General features: G+C 40.2%; 1 protein-coding gene across 3 annotated transcripts in view; it reads right to left on the reverse strand.

Annotated features, from left to right (window-relative positions):
* BCAR3 (BCAR3 adaptor protein, NSP family member) overlaps positions 1-19,745 on the reverse strand; it is a 99,603-nt gene that overhangs the window by 77,415 nt on the left and 2,443 nt on the right. For 2 of the 3 annotated variants that reach the window (XM_048497504.1, XM_048497506.1), the window contains exons 2-4: positions 8,985-9,312; positions 5,696-5,699; positions 793-798 (exon numbers count right to left, since the gene is read on the reverse strand). In XM_048497504.1, coding sequence (XP_048353461.1) covers positions 793-798; positions 5,696-5,699; positions 8,985-9,003 — 29 coding nt within the window. In that variant the 5' untranslated portion in view covers positions 9,004-9,312. Of the gene's footprint in view, positions 1-792; positions 799-5,695; positions 5,700-8,984; positions 9,313-19,492; positions 19,575-19,745 lie in introns of those variants that run through there. The other variant, XM_048497505.1, reaches the window with a different exon arrangement.

The raw sequence follows: 19,745 nt of genomic DNA on the forward strand, positions 1-19,745 counted from the left end.
CTGTGGAGCTGAAAATGTGCTGATATGGCAAGCAAGCTAAGAGAAGAAGAACCGGAAAACAATTCTTGAGGGTAGACCTGGCTATTTCCAGAGAATGGGCTCCCCATCTCCTCGCTATGCCAGGGAGTTGGTAATAACTATGTTCCACACAAGAGTAAACACCTGTATGTCATAAAAAGTTATGGGATGTTTCTCCATATGCTCTATGGCCAAGCTCTTCCTGGCATGCAGAGACTTAATACAGACTCCTATGATTGCTTTCTGGAATAAAATCCCAAACAGACACGCAGAGCTACATTCTAGCAGCCACATTTCTTCTCTTTAAATTCCTTTATTTAAGAAGCTGATCCTGAATGATGACCTGACCAAGCAGCACAAGATAAGAAAGGAATTTTTAAATAAAAATGAAACATAACTCAATATACCAGTTGCCTACAAGGCACTGTGCATTCCACAGCTCCAGTTGCATTTTTCTTCTCCTCTTCCACCTGCCCTCCCCTTTTCAATGTTCTTGTAATTATAGTTAACCTCTGTTATGATTTTAGTATGAACATTTTTCAGATGGAAAACATTAAAAAATGCAAACCCTCCATAGTCTAGCATTATAAAAATGCTGCTGAACTATAGCAAAATAAGGGCTGCCAACAGTCATGGAGTCCTGTCCCTATAGCACTTCTATTGCGTGCAAATAGGCAGCTGAAGCTTTTCATGGTCATGGAGGTAAATAACATTACCTGGTGAAAAACATCTCAATAACATTACCTGGCAGCAAATAACATCTATTAAGCCCCAAGGCTGCTGTCAACCAAACCCCTAAAATCTTCTGCATATATCCTTGTTCAGACTATTCTGGAAGGTTTCTAAAGTAGACAGCAGCCCTTTTAAATAAAGCAATCTTTATTTTATAATTTGTCTTTTTCAATTTAATTTTCTGAAAATTTCTCATCAATATGTACATTCAACATAATTTAAAATGGAATGATAATCGTAAAGGTTCGTTAAACTTCTACTTTTTCAGCCTGGAACATGGTATTGGTAGTGTAGATATCTACAGATGGCATTGAAACTCTGGCAAGAATAGAAGACAACCTTTAAAAAAGACACACAGAAGACTATGCTTGGAGGGATCAAGCAGTAGCAGCCTGTACTTCCTCAGGGAAGTACATAAATAACACAAGAAAAAGTCTGACAAAACCCTACTCAGCTAGCCCATGTGTTGCAGGAAGAGGACTTATAAAATTAGACTCAAGATAGGACACAGTAATGCTACTCAAGACAAACCACTATTTTTCAAACTTCTGATAGCCAACGCACACTTGTATACTTTTAGAAGTAGATTGGAGTACTGTAGCACCTTACGACCGAAACCATTTCCAAGGTATAAGCTTTCGAGAGTCAAACTTCCCTTCATTAGATACCTGATGAAAGGAGATTTGACTCTTGAATGCTTATACGCTGGGAAACTTTTTGGCCTTTAAAGTGCTATTGGAGTCTAACAGAGCTTTTCTACTGCAAACCAATACAGCTACCTTCCTGAAACTTGTGCACTTTCAGAAGTCTTTAAATTAATTTAGCTCTCATGCAACAATCATAGTTCTCCAATGATGCACAGGTTGAGAAATACTGTACCAATCTAAACAGACTTCCTTCTTGCCCTGGAAAAAGCAGAAATGTTTACCCTTCACATCTTTTTTGCCAGGACGGTGCACAAAACATTACTTAACCACAAGAAAATGACCTTTTCCAGCAATGATAAATTATGCCTCACTTGCACTGTTTTTCATTTCCTAGGGACAGGTTGGTACATTACTTACAACACGCAAATACTGAGAACTGCTTACGTGAAAGAAGACCTGGGAGAAAGCTACAGAACATTCTTCTTCTGATACTATCTCAGTTCAAGCCAACAGTGATAAGACTTTTCTACAACAAAGATTTGTTGTTGTGGTTGTATAGTAGTTGTGGTAGTTGTTGTGGTAGTATAGTAGTACGATCCTCTGAAGATGCCACCCATAGATGCAGGTGAAACTGCTACTAGAACATGGCCATACAGCCTGGAAACCACACAACACCCCAGTGATTCCAGCTGTAAAAGCCTTTGACAATACGGTGGTAGTATACTTTACACATATGTAAAATCCCAGTTCCTTCAGTTAAGGACACTCAGGTAGTGGAGCATAGAGGTGTTCTGTAGCACACATTGAACTGGGAGATCTCCAAAATATTGATGCAGATCTGCTACTAGGCAGTTAAGATCTCATCTTCCAGCTGTACACAAAACAGTTAAAGGAAGAGCAGCATTGGAGGGGAACTAGACTGTTTACAGACAGAAAACAGCAATATACAATTATCAAATCCATCCATCTGGGAAGGTGAAAGAAGCCCCTTTCTCTTAATATGCTGAGGGGACACAGGAACATATACACACCCTCTACTTAACACAAAAGTTAAAATCTCACAGAGATGTGAGCACTGTGTCTGTTAGGGCTAGATGTGTTAATATTTACCCTAGAAAAAGGCAGAAGGGAAAGATTATCCAAAACTGGATCATAGTCACACAAAGATTTGCCTTTTGTGTATTGTGAAGTAGGATAGTGTTCAGGGCCAGTCATTCAGCACCCAACATCAGGAAAAGGTACAAATTGTGTATTAGTTATTCTGAACTCTTCATAAAAAGGTAAAAGAGAACAAAACTTCCAGTTGCCCTATAATTCCTCACAATGCATGCCAGCTAATGAGCATCATCTTATCATGAGAACAGGGAATCCTATCTAACTCTGAAATCAGACAACTGCATTCTTCTTCCCAGTACACTTTGGCCCCTTCCACACACGCAAAATAATTTGTTTTCAAACCACTTTCACAACTGTTTGCAAGTGGATTTTGCTATTCCGCACAGCTTTAAAGAGCACTGAAAGCAGTTTGAAAGTGCATTATTCTGCATGTGCAGAATGAGCCTAAGTGTGGGACTCAAGATGCAGAAAAACCCTTTACAGTTAATTACTATTAACATGCTTGCTGAAATTGAACAAACTTAATTCCTACTTTTATTTTTAATGGTAAAAGATACAAGGTGAAAAGTCACGAAGTTTCAACATGAAAGGTTTTGCAACCAGATCACAAATCACAGCACTAGATTTCAGATATATGCTGCAGAAATGGGACAGGACAAAATTCTGTTTTGGATTATACTGCAATGTGCCAGAGTAAATATTAAACTTTTAGTAATTGTCAATGGTAACATCAAAATTCAATGATGATTCAAATTAAATAATGTAATTCTATTCTTTGTGACAGACACAATTTTCTGAATGCTGTTGATTACACCTGGGTGTATAACATTCAACAGATTATCTCTGGGTTTTGAAACAGTCACAAAATCTGTTTTGAGATTATCCATACACAACAAAATCTGAATTTCTAGTGTTATAAGCTCCCTTTCTTCTGGCCTCTTTCAATCTAAGCCAAGTCACCCAAGATGATATGTGCCTCATTCATAACAAACCTTTTTCCCCCTTTGGTAAGATGGTGTTAATTTACTGTCCCGTATTTGTTTAAAAGCACTGTCACAAATTCACAGAACTATTGTCCTAAAAGGGTCTTCAGAAGTCATCCAATTCCCACACTCCCTCTTTCTCTTCTGTTGAAACTGCATTAGTCATCTGTATTCCATTTATCAGCATAGAAAATAGGATTAACATAAAACCACCCTCAGAGGTGATTACTTACAGCTTCTTTTTAAAGATCTCCCGAGCTGAAGATTCCACAACCGCCCTTGGTGTTTTAATAGCAGCTGGATAATGGTAAACAATGTTGCCAAAACCCCACCGCTTACCCTGCATTTAAACACTACAGTCAATATAACCAAAGCTGTTTTCCAAAAGTCACAGTCCTATGTCAAACAGAAACTTGGTGTTTAAAAAAATTGTATTTATCTGTAACTGCTGTTCATTGAGTGTCTTCTGTGTAGGTATGCAAGGAAATGCACAGGTGCAGGCTGGCTTCTAAAGCTTTTGAACACTTGGAGTACTCTCCCCCATATCCTCTGGGGCTGAAACTGGGCTGGTTTTCCACCCAAATGGTCACATGAAAGGAGGCACAAAGAGCGCTCCTCCCCCAGTTCTCTCTTCTCCATCATGGAAGAGTAGGGGTTCAGTAGGGAAAGGAAGGAGGGTTGCATGCCTGTACAGAGGACACTTCATGAACAACAGTTACAGGTAAGTGAAACACTGTTTTTCATTGTCATATCTTCAGTGCAATCCTGCATGGGAGAGTACCAAGATTACTTACCATGGAGGCAGGAGTGCGCTTGTCATTGAAATAACATTTGTAGCAATGTTCTTCCAACATTGCTCCTGGAATCGACACCAATGGAGTAATGGCAGAGAAACATAGATAGAACAGACCAGGTCGCTACCTTACAGATGCTGAGGCAGTCGACCCTGACAGGAAAAGTAGCTGAAGAGGCTTGTGACCTTGTGGAATGTGCCTTTACCTGCAGTGGATGATCCACTCTAGCACTGCAATAAGCCAACCTAATGGCGGAAACCTGGAGAGCAAATAACGTTCCCACTCTTCTGGCCAAGGTAATAGCAACTAGAAAGCAAGGACATAGGTAAGGGGGGGTTACAGGTTCAACCCCCCATTATATGTCAGAAGCTCCGCCCCGGGCTTCTCACAGGGTAAAAGGTTAGCTAGACCCCTCAAAAAACACTTGGAATCAGGCACTGAAATCAGCTTGACTGTTAGATGCAAGGATGGAATGTCATAATGGAAAATGGTCACGATAATGAGCAGGTCATCCTCCATTGGGAGAATCCTGAAACATCTCTGAGATATTCCAGACCCTCATTGGTCAGTAAGGGGCTGCTACGAGGATTAGATAGTTGATCCAAGACAATCTTCACTTCAGCTTTGTGATGTAAAAGAAATGGAAAGTATAGTAAAATGGACGCAACCAATGAAGCTGAGAAACACCCTCTAGGGAATTCTTGCCTATCCCAACTCTGGAGCAAAACCTAGGGCACTTTGCATTTGTCCTAGTGGCAAACAAGTTTACGGGGCAATTCCTATGCTTTAAACATGGGAAGGAGACACTGAGGGTTTAAAGACCACTCATGAGTGGATGACACCTGCTTGCTGGGGAAATGTGCTGTGGTATTAGATTTTCCTGATTGTCTACAATGATGAGCAGATGCTTTCCGGTGACTGTGGCTGAAAGAAATGCAAGAGTATACCTAACAGCTCTGACTTCCAATAGATTTATATGCAGTGTCTGACCAGATTTATATGCAGTGTCTGACCAGTGATCCCAAACCCCAAGGAAATTACAGGAAGTCCCTCATCCTGTTAGGGAAGCATCAGTGTAAATGGTAAGATCATAAGAGAAATGTACCCAAGGGAAGGTGTCCTCAGACAATGGAGATGAGGACTGACAGGGACAGTGGAATCCATAACTGGAGACAAAGACCAAGAGGAGAGTGGGGACCTTGATGCAGTGCACCCAGACTACAACCCAGAGCCATAACAAGGGGGGAAAGCACCCAGTGCACTGGTGCATCCTCTGCCCCGTCCCGCCCTGGAACTCCCCCACCATGCCCCCACAGGGGCACAGACCCAGTGAGTGCCCCACCCCCTTGGAGCTATGCCTCTGCTACAACCACAACTAAGATGGGCACTTTGACAAGGAAGTGACATCTCTTGACATCAAGGGATGGACAAGGAATCGGGATGTCTCAATGCTGACAGTATGATGGGGATCAGAATCGAGAGGGACCTGACTGAGGTGCCAGTGATAGGTCTTAATGTTGAGAAGACAGCGGTGATTGACATTGAGGAGCAACCTCTGGTAGATGAACTGAGGACGTTAACAGTGGAAGGGTCAGAGTCATGCCCAGAAGTCGAGGTGTGGCTTAGCCTCAGAGGTATTTTTGATCTTCTTTTTGGCCTTCTTAACAGGGAGCTCCAAAGAAGTCTGTGGATTTAGTGAAACAACATCAGATGACATCATAGGAAATGAAGAGACCAATGGAGCACGGGTCCTCTTCGACAACTTACTTAAGAAAGCATCCTTTGAAGGGACTCCTCCCAAAGAGGACTCCTTCAGTTTCAAAGCATGTTTGTGCTTGGCCTTGGGGGTGAAGACACAATAAGAAAGACAAATTATGAAAACATGTGTTTCACCAAGAAGATTAGTCATTGTGTCCATCACTCTGGGTCATTTTAGTGCCACATTTCATACACTTTTAAAATATAGACATCATCCAATGTGAAGAGAAATTGTGAGGTAAGTTGAAGAGCTCAATGAAGCACATCCTCTCTCCATAGCAGGAAACAGAGGAACTGAGGAATGGGTGCTTTTCCTGCTTCCTTTTCTGTGACTGTTTGTGCAGGAAACCAACCTGCTCTCAGCAGCAGAAGGTAACAGAGAGAGCTCTCTATGCACTTGAAAGCTCTAGAAGCCTTCCTGGCCATATTTCTGCAGCCCACCTGCACAATCCCATATGGGACTGCATCGAAGACACAATGATCCTATATATTCCAAAGTAGCAAATCAATGGATTTTAAATTGAAGAATGGAAACTAGGGAACATAAAACAGTGGTTGATTTAAGATTAGCATTATTCTTACAGCAAATAAGCTCATTTTTTCAAAAAATGGGAACTGGTGAAAATGGCATGCACAATCTTCATTCATTTACATCACACAAGGTTTGCTGTATTTCTTAGTGTTTCCCTCTCAAATTACAATACCAGACTATTTCCCAATGAGGCACTCATCCTATACCTGGGTGATATCACTTGAGGGGAGAAGTGTCATATGATTCTACTCATCCCTTCCTCCAAGGAGCTCAGGTGATGTGTATGGCTGTCACCCTGAATGGCACAAGGTCACTCAGTGAGTTTCATCAATGAGAAGGGATTTGAACCACATCTCCCAGGTTGTAGTCCAATACACTAACCTCTGCACCATACTGGCTTTTGGGACAAAATCCTCTTTCCACCACACCAAAAAAGATTTCACAGTTCCTAAAGAGATGCCAGGGTAATTTACCCAAATATCTTCCCCATCAGCTTTCTTTGGAAATTGTACTTTTTGGGTATAGACATGAGTTCAATTTTGTGCGTCCCTAATATACAATCCTGCAGCCCAGACAAAGGCTGGCCATATCAGTGAGAAGTGAACCTATAATAAAATAATATCTGTGAAACCTGGATATTTTCCCACAGGGCTGATACTTCTGTCACTTTAACCCCAGTGAACTCCTGCTATTCAGATCATGCAAAGGTCACAACTCTTCAGAACTGCAAATCTCTGTAGCATCCAAGACCCTGCTGAGGAACAGCTGTTCTAACCAGTTGCGGCATCAGCAGCAGATGTAACACACCAGCTGAGCCACGCATACTTCCAATCCCACATGTGCCTAAGGTTTACTGGAGACAAGGTTATCTTTGTGCAGGGAAGGGATACACAGCATAGACTCAGTTTAATTATTATACTGCTTGCATCTAAGATACTACATAAACAGAAACCTAACGAAAGTGGTTATTATATGCAGATAAAACTTACTTAGGGTACATCCACTGTAAGTTTTTCATGTTACTATGTAACTTCCTTACACCATCCTCCCACATAAGGAGAGAACACCAGTTTCTATAATAGCACAAGGCTTCAAATGTGTTCAGCAAAATGAAGATTTTTAAAAGGAACAAACTAGAGCCCAAAATAGGCAAAGACACATTTTATGTGCCAGATGCTTGCTGCTTTTGTTTGGGTGGTAAAAAGCAGCCACATCTGTTAGTCTATAAAAAGGGCCAAAACTCCCTCAAAAGCATTTCTTTTCACTGATTACAAAGCAGAGGGAACAGCAACTGGGCAATGTACATGGACCACAATGTGCCATAATTCTCACTGAAAGGGAAAAGACTCAGATATAATGTTGATCCTATTCAGGGCGACATGCGAAGGAAAGAGGACCAAATACTTGTAAGCACATTTTTTATGGGGATGGGAAGGTTTGTTTACCATTATAGTTGTACCTGCCACTTTATGCTAACATGTGCCCATACAAGTGGCTGTTGTATGTAAGCAAACAAATAAATGTTTATAAGAGGGCAGCATATTAAATGATATGATGCAGCTTCTTAGACATTTTCAATGGCAGCTGCATCAATCTTCAGTAGAACAGCTAGATTTGAGTCCAGTGGCACCATAGAACCCAAGATTCTTAGAGTATGAGTTTGAGTCAAAGCTCCCTTTGACTGTGATGAAGAGATCTTTGGCTCTCAAAAGCTCACACCCTGAAACTTTTGTTGCGTCTCTGAGGCGCTACTAGATTTGAATCTAGCTGTTCTCCTTTTATGTGCACGTATGCACACTGTAAAACAAAATCAAGATTAACGGGAGGTAATAGGAGGATTTCTTTAAGAAGCCTCACATAATGCCCAAATTCTCATATTATAGTAATTATTTATATTGGATTAAAAGAACATCTGGAGAAAAATAACTGTTGATACTGCTGCTGATTTTGCTGCCATCTTCAAATTTTGTGATAATTTTGTATACTGCTTGCATTTTTAATAAAAGAGAGCTTTACTGTACAATCTGTTTTAACCATTTCTATAAACTGTTGCTTGTACCGTGCTGTTAATCATACTTATTTTATTTTGAACATTTTACATTACTCTCCTACCCAGCTTAGAGTTCCAAGGTGGCTAGCCACCAAAAATATTGAAACAAAATACTGCAACAAAATTAAGTATGAAAATAACAATTGAACAGACCACATACACAGGAAGGAAGTTCAGTCATATCACACAGGAATCAGAGAATAGTAAGTAATATCTTTAACAAATAAATGTAACACCTATTAAGTGTGAGAAGCAAGAACAACCTTTTTTTGCATTGTGAAATCATCATCTTTCTTGAGTAACATTTGAAATGGCAGTGCATTTGACCAGCTTTCATAACTAGTTTAAATGTACCTCTGGTGGACGCCATCATTTTTCCAGGTTTGCGGAGGATACTCTTCTATGACATCTTGAAATGTAGACCCCTGATGTCGATGTCCTTTTAGGTAAGGCAAAGTTCCTACGTGGCTAAAGACATCACAGGATCTAGCAGGAATGGTTCCCTTTTTCTTCCTTGGAAGTGTGCCATGGATAGAAACATCCTGACAAGTATTGGAGCAATGTTTAATCAGAGATGGTTTGCTGCTCAAAAGATCCATAGAAGAAGCAAGCGAGAACTCGTGATTCATCTGCATATTTCTTGGGACACTTGCAAACTTCCCAGCAGCTATCATTCTTAATTCTAGAAAACAAAAGTTATGCATGGTTTAATCACTAAAGCTTTTTACTTATAGAAGGAAAAAAATCAGTAAATAAGGACTTGACATCAGATTGTTCATTTTAAATTAAAGGAAGATGTAAACATAAGTACATTCAAAGACCAATAACTAGATTTAAGAGATAAACAACTGTCAGCTCCTGTAACCAGTAAAGCTCAAGAAAAGCTGCACAAGAAAACATTAGCTAGAATTCCTGAATGTCAATATAGTGAGAGATGTAAAACTTCTCCAAATTTTGAAGCCATGCAGAGGGAAAACTTTTTTTGTTGTCCCTTACCCCCCAAAAAATAATTTTTGAAGAACATTTATGTAATACCATCTTATCTCCACACTTGTTTTACTGCTTTAGAAAGAAAACATACATCATTTAGTTAACATATAAAAGTGTACTATTTGCCATATTTACAAAATTAACAGTGCAATTCACAGGGGGAGGTGGGGAGCAGATCTGCAGCAGCCAGGGACAGTGCCACTGCAGCACAGCCATGCCACCTCCTGAGGGGTTTCAGGTGGTGCAGGGAGCACAGGAAACTAAAAAACTTCCCAGCCAGGGATGTAGGTATAGATTTTTTATGGGGGGGGGGGTTCCAGGGGTGGGGCCACACACCCCACCCCTGGGGCATTGCCACGTCTCCCCAAGCCCCGCCCCCAGCCTCAGTGCTTATAAAAGCAGCTATCCAAGGCCAGGGACAGAAAAACCAAAAAAACTCTGAAAATGAAAAAAAAAAAACCACAAACAGGGGGTGGAGCTTCAGACATGTAATGGGGGGGTTGGAACCCGAGAACCCCCTTACCTATGTCCCTATCCACAGCTGACCTAGAAACCCCAATTGATAAAATGTGGCCATAGTTTGCAGGGTGTAGGATGGTTTCCAAGTCAAAATCCCTATGGAAGCTGAATAAATTCGGCTGAACCCCCAAGAACACTCATCTGCACCAGCAGAGGCACCCACAAAGGATGAGTGTCAGTGGGTGCGACAGCTTCCAGGTTCAGGCACTATGCAGCTGCCAATATATCAGAGCATTTGCCCCTTGAGTTGGTGGAGGTGTGCCTTTGTGTTACTTCCAGATGTCCTTTTGTCCTTTCAGCCCCCCTTCCCCCCACACACCATGGTTGCACTGCTAAGAATGTAAATGCCTTCTTTTTCTAGAAGCAAAATTATGACTACAACTAGAAGATGAAGACTGCTTCAAAGTGCTATACTTTTTGCAATCTGAGAGTAATGGGGAAATGGAAGTAAATAAAGAGTATTTGGACATACCACTCATACAATCACAATAGAACTATAGAACAATCACAATATCTAGATACTTTGTATCTGAAAACACTGAACTCTTCAATAATATATACCGCCCCATTGTAGCATATTGTAAATTAAATTACTTGTATTTAAATAAAGATATCCTTGAAAATACAATGCACACTAAAACTTTTATTGTCTAATATGTTTCACATTAAAATCTTCATACTAAACATTTTGAGTGAGTAAAACATTTATGTTCTAAAGGTGCTGCTACCAAAATAGAAAAATACTTTCCCTTGTATTTTTCAGTATTCCCCAAAATTTCTGGACAACTTAGAACACAATCCTTAATAAAGGGAGAAGCATGTTTGTGACAGACAGGAAGCTGTCCTGCCTCTGAAGGAAAAAACAGCCACTCAGTGAAGTCTACAGGAGTGTGGCTCCAGCATCCAATCACCTTTCAGAGGGGAGATGCATTGTTGAAGGGAAGAATAGGAGTGGAGATCTGTCTTTTGGAGACTGCAGGAATTGTTTTGGGGACTGCTTCAGAAAAAATACAGACAGAATAGTAGTTCTGACTGGTAGTCTGGAAAAGTCATTCAACTATACTCAACTGTTAGGCCTGCTTCTGGTATGAGCAGTCCAGAAGCCGCCACAGCCAGGAACAGCTCTGCCACTGCCCTGCCTCCAGAGGGCTTTCAGGTGGCATGGGAGGGGTGGGCAGCAAAAAAATGGAAAAAACCCGGCCACCTGGAAAGCCACCAAGGATGCCATAGCCAACGCTCAGATCACTGTAGTTGCAGCTTCGTGTGCCCTCTTGGCGCACTGTTCTGCCTTCTTATCAACATTGTCATTCAGATGCCCCTTTCCGTCCTCTGAAACCAAGCCCAGAGACTCAAGAACTGTTATGACACCCACTGATACCTACAATAAATCAGATGCATAGGACAGCAGGGCATACATTTTTTTTTTTGCTGTGCTAGAGATTTGCTGATTTGCTACAGGCTTGCTTCTCTCAGATTTTATTTATGTCTCAAAACACTGGGGGAAGGGAAAACCCTTTCCAGAAGGTTGAGCAACTTGCAGGAATTCTCTCTTTCCAAAGTGCCTCGATTTCAGCTCAGGCTTAGTACCCTGATCCCCATCAAGAGGTTTCTTGAAATCTAGAGCCGCCAGGGTCTTTGACAAAAGTTACTGATAGTCTTCCCCATTAAAAACCCTTGTTACAGGTTCAGGGTCTGGCTCTTCTGCACCTTTCCCCTCATCTTCAGTAATCATCTCCCCCTCCTCCCTGAGGGAAAAAACCAGAACCAGTAAATGCTATAAATCTGAAATTAAATACCTATACCGTGGTTCACTCTATGTAGAAAATTAGAGACCCTATCCAAATTGCCTTTATTAGTTTGGCCTTGGAATAACTGCCTTGGCCTCATCTAAAAATCCCCTGAATTGCAGAATTTTGCAAAGCCTACTCAGGCTTCACTTGGTTCAAGCTCTCTTTGATGCAATTTTTTCTGTTGTCCTGACCTAAATCTTTGTTATTTCAGTCTTGCCTTTTGCTGCTACTGCATAACATCAAGCTAGATAACATAAGAAACCAGATCAAATAAAAATGGGATTCTGCTCTGGGACACTGTAACAGTCGAACGCTATTTAAAATGCAAGTCTGGAAGCAGAGCCTTCTCTTATTTGCAGGGATGCCCAAAAACCAGAACAAGAACAGATTCAAAAGAAATCTTATTATTTTAGTTTGCCTCTTGTACATTTCCTTTCAACATGTCTCAGTAGAATTAAAATTGGAGCATGATCATTCACTCTAGGGCTAGTTTTGTTGATTGAAAACTACAAGGATAAGCAAAATATCAAAATCCACAGAGAAATCGTTTCGTGCACAAACAACTAATTAAGATTTAATATCAGAACAGAGCTGCTCAGATCTGGGGGACCTGAGATTGAAGTCACTCTTCACTGGAGCTGCAGCTGTAAATCAATCTGTCCATTCAGAATGAACACATAGCAGTTTTCCCAAGACTACACAACATCAGAATTTAAATGTGGAGAGAGGAACCATATTATTAAATAAAAAATTCCTGGCTGTAGAAAGCTACTAGGACCGTGGTGGCGAACCTTTGGTACTCCAGATGTTATGGACTACAATTCCCATCAGCCCCCGCCAGCATGGCCAATTGACCGTGCTGGCAGGGGCTGATGGGAATTGTAGTCCATAACATCTGGAGTGCCAAAGGTTCGCCACCACTGTCTAGGAAGTAGAAGCTTGGTACAGTTAAAACTTTGAGCTAGTCACAGTTCTCTCAGAATTTGCTCAGCCCCACCTATCTCACAAGCTGTCTGTTTTGAGGAGAGGAAGGGAAGGAGTTTGTAAGCTGTTTTGAGACTCCTTAAAAGCAGGGTACAAATCCAAACTTTTCTTTTAGTCTATCACTCTCCTCAATATGTTTTATATGTTCCGAGTGGGTTTGGGTTGCTTTTGGGGGGTGGGGAATGAGGCAGCATGCAACTCCATGCCTGGCTTTTAATCCCAAGAGGTCTGTACCATGCACTGCTCCTGGACATGCTATCAGACCTTAATTCACATAGGCTGGTTGAGGTTCTATATGAGTTTGTGAAATTCACCCAAATAGAAATAATGGGCCGATTACCCATTGGAGCTCTGGCACACATTGGGACTGGAAAGGCACCTGGGTAGGAAATCTTGTCCTGATGCACTTCCTCTTTGCAGTACGCCAAAAAATGAGGTACATTGGGGCAAGATTTCTTGTCCCGATATACTACCTCTTGCCCCCGCATGTGCTTCTCGCTTTCCACATGGAAACTTTTCACACTAAAGCAGAGCGAGGGCAGGAAACACCCGCATTGGGTAATCGGCCCTGATGTCTTCTCTCGCAATTTACACATCCCACAAAACCATGGTTCATTTTAATGCCAGCTAGTTTACGATGGCTAGAACATTGCCGAAGAACAAGCAAGGAGTAAACCAGGATGTCCATGTTCATACATAAAACAAACAAACAAAATACAGCGCCTCAGCAAACACTGTGAGCATATTAGGAATGATTATGGCAATACAACAGAACATACAAAAAGAAACAGTTTGAAGATTGCAAAGACTGAGTAAAGACAAGTCACATGTGAATATAGTTAAAGTTCAAGATAGTAATCAAGATGTAGTCCTGTTTTGAAGGTTTCTTCTTCAGTACACAGATACCAAGTTTAAAAAATGTTGTTCTATATTTATTTCTTGTTATTAGTATATTTCAATGTAAATATTACCAGTGCTGTTGTGGCACTATATTTTTTAGAACACTGTAGTTCTTCATCTGTTCCTCTTCCTAGGATCATACATTACACAAAACTACAGTTAAGGCTAGTGGTTAAGAGACCCAACTTCAGATCCTGGCTTTGACAGACCCTAATGAACCACATAGCAAGTTGAGAAGCCACATTCAGAAAACTTAGCTTAAGCAATATAGCAACCTATTTGCTATATTGCTGGGTCTGTCATTTGATCTACTTTCTATTTCAATCATGCCACTATTAGAGCAAAACCAAATGACTAACCATACTTAAACATATTTTTCAAAATTTCAAACATATCTTTTTCAAAATGTTTCGGGTTTCACCTGAATGTCTAAAGAAAGGTTCTTAGGATCAACCCTGATAACTAAAACATAAATGGAACTGAGAATTAAAATTCATGAGCTCAGAGAAAATGAAAGGCATAAGGTACCTTCCCATTATAAGTGACCCTCTACCTGGATCAAGAATTTTCAATTTGAATTCTATAACTGTTAAGCATGGAATTACTGTTTAACAGTGGTTAATATATTTTTGATTTGCAACCATCCTTTACATCCCAATGATTCCATTCTGTCTAATGAAGATGCCTGGCTAGTGGTCCAATGGTAGAATTAGATGTCATAATAGAAATATCACAGTAGAGATAAATATTGCATTACTTAATTTGTATTTCTTCTCTCAAATCACAAGCTCTGATGTATTAGCTGCAAAAATGGCATCCAGAACTTCTCTATCAAATGAGCTTAGAAAATTTGGAGAGTAGGGGGAGAGTCCATGATTATACAATAATGGCCAAATGTGATGGGGCGGGGGGGGGGAGTGATGGCAACTATGCCTAGCAGAAACCCGAAGGTCATTAAACTTTATCCTCATCAAGTGTGACTTCTGTCAAAACTTATACACAGAGATGGGTCTCCTCCCAATGCTGTCTAGTAAGCTACACACCACTACCTTGGGTTACAATAAAAATGCTGATTCATCTTTATTGCATGTTAGGATAAGCTGAAAGCATATTTGTACAGTTCCTCATGACATTAGCATTGTTCTGAATCATGGGGAAGACAGCAGGCTTTGTTTCCTTTTCAAGTTAAAACTGAACACAGCTGAAGGATAGTTTTAATTGTTGGAGCAAACACTCCTAATTTTTTACTAATCGTGTCATCTCAGACAACTTGCACTTAAAAGGCCAAATCATCAAGCAATTATTTATTTTACATATCACTTCAGACAGAGCTTACAGCTCCTGAGGCAAACACTATGACAAAAAGAGAAAAGCAAGCTATAGCAGCAGAAGCCCAGGCATGTTATAGATAACCGAGGCTCCAGTGTGCAACTCATTGCTGTGATAGTTCTCAAGCAAAATGGAGTTTTCCTAGCAGGAAAGCAAACTTCTTCACTTTCACTCACTCACATATATGTGATGGCGAACCTATGGCACGGGTGCCAGAGGTGGCACTCAGAGCCCCTTCTGTGGGCACACGTGTACAGAGTTTGTCATGTGGGGGGGGGGTGGAAAATCACACACACACCCCACACACATCTAGGCTGGCCTGGGCACAATACTTTACCCGGGAGTGAGCTTGGTTGCTGGCAATGGGTCTTGCTTCTGAGTAAACCCTCCTAGGGTCATGATTCACCTATTCGAAGAGTTGCACGGTTGCTTTACCAAGCTTACTCTCGAGTAACGCACGCCTCTGAGCCAACCATTTTTTCTAAATTAAAACCTCAGTATTCAAGTTAAATTGCCGTGTTGGCACTTTTTGATAAATAAGTGGGTTTTCATTTGCAATTTGGGCACTCGGTCTCAAAAAGGTTCGCCATCACTGCATTAGACCATACCATGGTGGGAGCCAACCTCTCCATTTGTTTATCCCAACCCTATGTGCCTAGTCAGTTAACTGTATTCCCACTTCTTGATACATGACTCTCCTGACAATGCAACATTAAGTGAGGTTCACAGAGACAACAGAACAAGAACTCCCTTAAATAGATATGTTTCCTTGTAGATCTTCTCCTGACAACTTTAAACTTATACCTAGTACTGCCAGCTGGGCAACTTAAACAAAGCAGCCCACATAGACCTCCAATGAATCAATTATAGGTCACACTACTATTCCATTAGAGTTAGCAGCAGTTACAATTTTCAAGGAAAGTCTGTTCACCATTTCCATCACAAGTGCCACTGAAAAATAAACCTTGAATACTCAATAAGATCTCTGGTCCACAACAACTTATAAGGTTTATTGGACTGTAACAAGTGGACCTATCAGGTTCCCAATCAAGAAGCCTTGGGGGAAGATAATTTGTCTTTTTTCAGTTTTTCCTTGCCTTGGACAATTTCTTTTTTAAAAATTGACAACCTGCGGCTACAGTTTTTGGAAAGTCACTCTTAACATGCACATACTACTCAATGACCTCTTTGAGCAAGAGATGTCTGAGCGCCACAAGATAGCTATAAAATATTTTGGAACACCTAGGAAGGCCACATGTGTACAAGGGAAAAAAGGCAAAAAGCCTCTCTGCTTCCCTTTCCACTGGTGAAACAGGGATAGGATAACTGGACCCTCCTCCACCACTACAGCACAGAGCAAATGAGAGTTTTTCAGGTGAGTGCACTGATACATGCCTAACTGTTGGACTGGTCATGTACCCATGATCCTACATGTGTTGAACATGTGTCGTTTGGCCTTCACATGCTTTATTTCTTGATTTAACTTGGTGGGGATGCCATCTTTGATTCAGCTTTAAAACTTTTTTTTTGCAATGAAAACAAAGACAGGGTGTATATCATCTACCTGACTGATATAAGCATTAATTAATAGATGATTCTGAATCAATAGTAAGACCTAAGGAGCTATGCATGATGTTGAACTTACACAGTGAGGCTTTTATCTGGCCCTTCGCCTCAAAAGCAGTTTTTTAAGTCAGGAAACTCCACAACAAGGTTCAAAGGAATGCAGTTTGGAAGTAAAATCGGAGACAACTCTCCCTTTGAGCAGAAGCACTTTCTGCTTGCACACAAAGCACTTTGGATCACAAACAGTGACTATCAGCTTAAAAAAACATTTTATTCAAATTGTATTGTTTTATAAAATGTAGTACATATAATAAATATATATTTTATATGAAGCTCTCAGATAATTTACTGGGTATTCATATTATAAAAAGCCTCATGTGATAAACAGGATTGTGCCATAAACAATTTTATTGTCATACTAAAAATCACTTAAATGTTCCTTTTAACAGAGCCTTTAAAGTTTCCTTCCCACAGGGAATATGTTATTTGTATGTTTAATTAGATCATAAATTGTTAATCCTTCCACTAATTTTATTGTGATGCTATACTTTTTCATTAATAGGCCATCAAAGGTGCTGGTTTGAGTATCTTTGGTCGCCATCTCAATAACTAAAACAGATTTCAGAAAAAATACACAGTTCATAAATTAGCCTGATCACATTACACAACTCATTGAAAGCACCTCTCTGCATAGGAGGGAACTCCAATCATCCTCCCTGAGTAAGCATGTCACTCAATAACGTGTCAAGATCTTTTACAGCACAGATGACCAACCTTTCAACATTAGAGCTCCAATATCCTGAAAAAAAAAGATGATTTGGACAGGTGTACCTTGGTCATATCGTAGTGCTGAACGATTTGAAAAGCTGCAGCTGCCAACATCCCTTCATCAACGCAAGGGACAGGATACCTAATGTTGATACATTGTACATCTTTGTTTAACAGCAACAGCGCTTTTATCATTACTCATTTATTATTGTTTATTAACAAGCTAGTGGTATGATCCAAAGCGGATTTACTCATTTACATTCATTTAGACATACTTCCAACTGAAGCCAAATTTCAAAACAGTAGTTTAGTCTCTTACTGCAAAAATAACAGAAAACTCTGTGGTACCCTAAACATTAAGAAATGTGTTATACTATATATTTTAAGTATTTACTTAATTTATATCTCATCTTTCTCCCCAAAGGAAACTCAAAGTGGTTTACACTGTTCTTCTCACAATATAGGTGCCCATTAACAACTGCTGATAGGTGCCCATTAACAACTGAGATCCGCTGTTCCCCCCTCAGAGTCAGAGGAGTGAAAGGTTAGACGCCATCTGTTTTAAATATTTATAAGTTTGGAGCGCTGCATTTTAACTTGTATAAATTTTAGTATTTTATCTTATTATCCACTTGTATGTATTATGTTGTTAACCGCCCTGAGCCCTTTGGGGGAGGGCGGTATAAAAGTGGAATGAATAAATAAATAAATAAAAATAAATAAATATTCCTGTCAGGTAGACAAGGCCAAGAGAATGCGGCTGGCCCAAGGCCGCCCAGTGACTTTCCATGGTAGAAGTGGGGATTCAAACAAGGGTCTCCCAGGATCCTAGTCTGGCATTCTAGCCACTGCAGCACACCAGTTTTCATCCACATCTATTTGAAAAACATGAAACATGTTAAACAGACAGAAAGAAAGACATGTTCTTCAATGGTCTAATTTTCACTACAGATCAACCAACGTCCTGGCTATACCACTTTAGAGTGCAGATGGGAACTCACCCAGCTGAATGCTCTTCCATAACAATTCGCCCCACCTAAAATCTCCTTTGAAAAGGAAACTAGTATGTTGTTGAGAAGCTAAAACTCTCCTATCAAAAATCTTGCTTTCAATATGGATGGACTTGTTCATTATCAGCAGCAGCTCAGAGGAACATTCATGTGACCCTACCCTGAAATTTGAAGAGATACAGCCTAGACACAGGCTGATGACTTCAGTAACAAAAGTGGTCCAGGAAAGTTTATGCTATAATACATGTCAACCTTTAAGGTACCACAAAACTATTATTTTTATTCTAACAAAATAAACTTTGTTCACAGTCTTGATGATCATTCAAATTGGATTATTTTATAATCTAGTGACTGAATAAAAGAAAAACTGTTCCCCTTTTGCACCTAGACAGAATTCCTTCTTTTCTTCTCACTGGTGAGTCAATTTATTGTTCTCCATTCATTCAGTTACCCTGTTTTCTAGGAGTTGCCATGGATACCACTATGGGCTTTTTCAGCCAACTTGTTTTCCCAAGAGTAAACCAAAATAATGTTTAATACAATAGACTTTTAAACGGGGGGGAAGCAAAAGAAATCAGACTCAAAATGGTTAACTGGCATATCCAAACACAATCTTTTTTTAAAAAATTAACTCAACCAATTAAAATAGCATAAATATACAATTAGAAACCAGCAATTATGTAGAGAATGAACCAGCCAAATTCCAGCAATTCAACAGAAAGAATTATCAGTGTGCTTAAATATATTCCATTCATGGGACTTTACAGGATAGTTCACTTTAACTAACTTGCCCTTCTGGGGAACTCTGAGCAGTGTACACTAAAATTTATCCTTCTCATGGGCACGCCATGAGATAAATTGGACCAAGAGATGGAAAAAAATCTTGATGATCATCCCATCACATCCATTTTTAAAGGTGGCTTTCAAATAATTTTATAAAATTAGCCTAACCACCCCATATCCCAATGCAAGGCATTTCTTCAGCATCCAAATAGTTCAAACAGACCTTATAATCTGAAGCTCAGTCCTGTAGCAGCTTAAGAATCACATCATTTCTACACAGAGTGTGCAAGATGAGTCATACCCAGCAAAGTAGGCTCTTCTCGCCCTTCTTCCTCACAGGGACAAACACAACCAGCTATTCATTCTTTAGCCACACAAAGCGAGAGAATAATGTTGTCAGCACAGCTACACGGCAGCCCACTTCTCACTCTCTTCTAACTTTCTAAATAGATTAGTTGGAAAACCTTCCCCACTCT

The sequence above is a fragment of the Sphaerodactylus townsendi genome, linkage group LG05 (genome assembly GCF_021028975.2).
Source record: "Sphaerodactylus townsendi isolate TG3544 linkage group LG05, MPM_Stown_v2.3, whole genome shotgun sequence".
NCBI classification, from domain to species: Eukaryota; Metazoa; Chordata; class Lepidosauria; order Squamata; family Sphaerodactylidae; genus Sphaerodactylus; species Sphaerodactylus townsendi.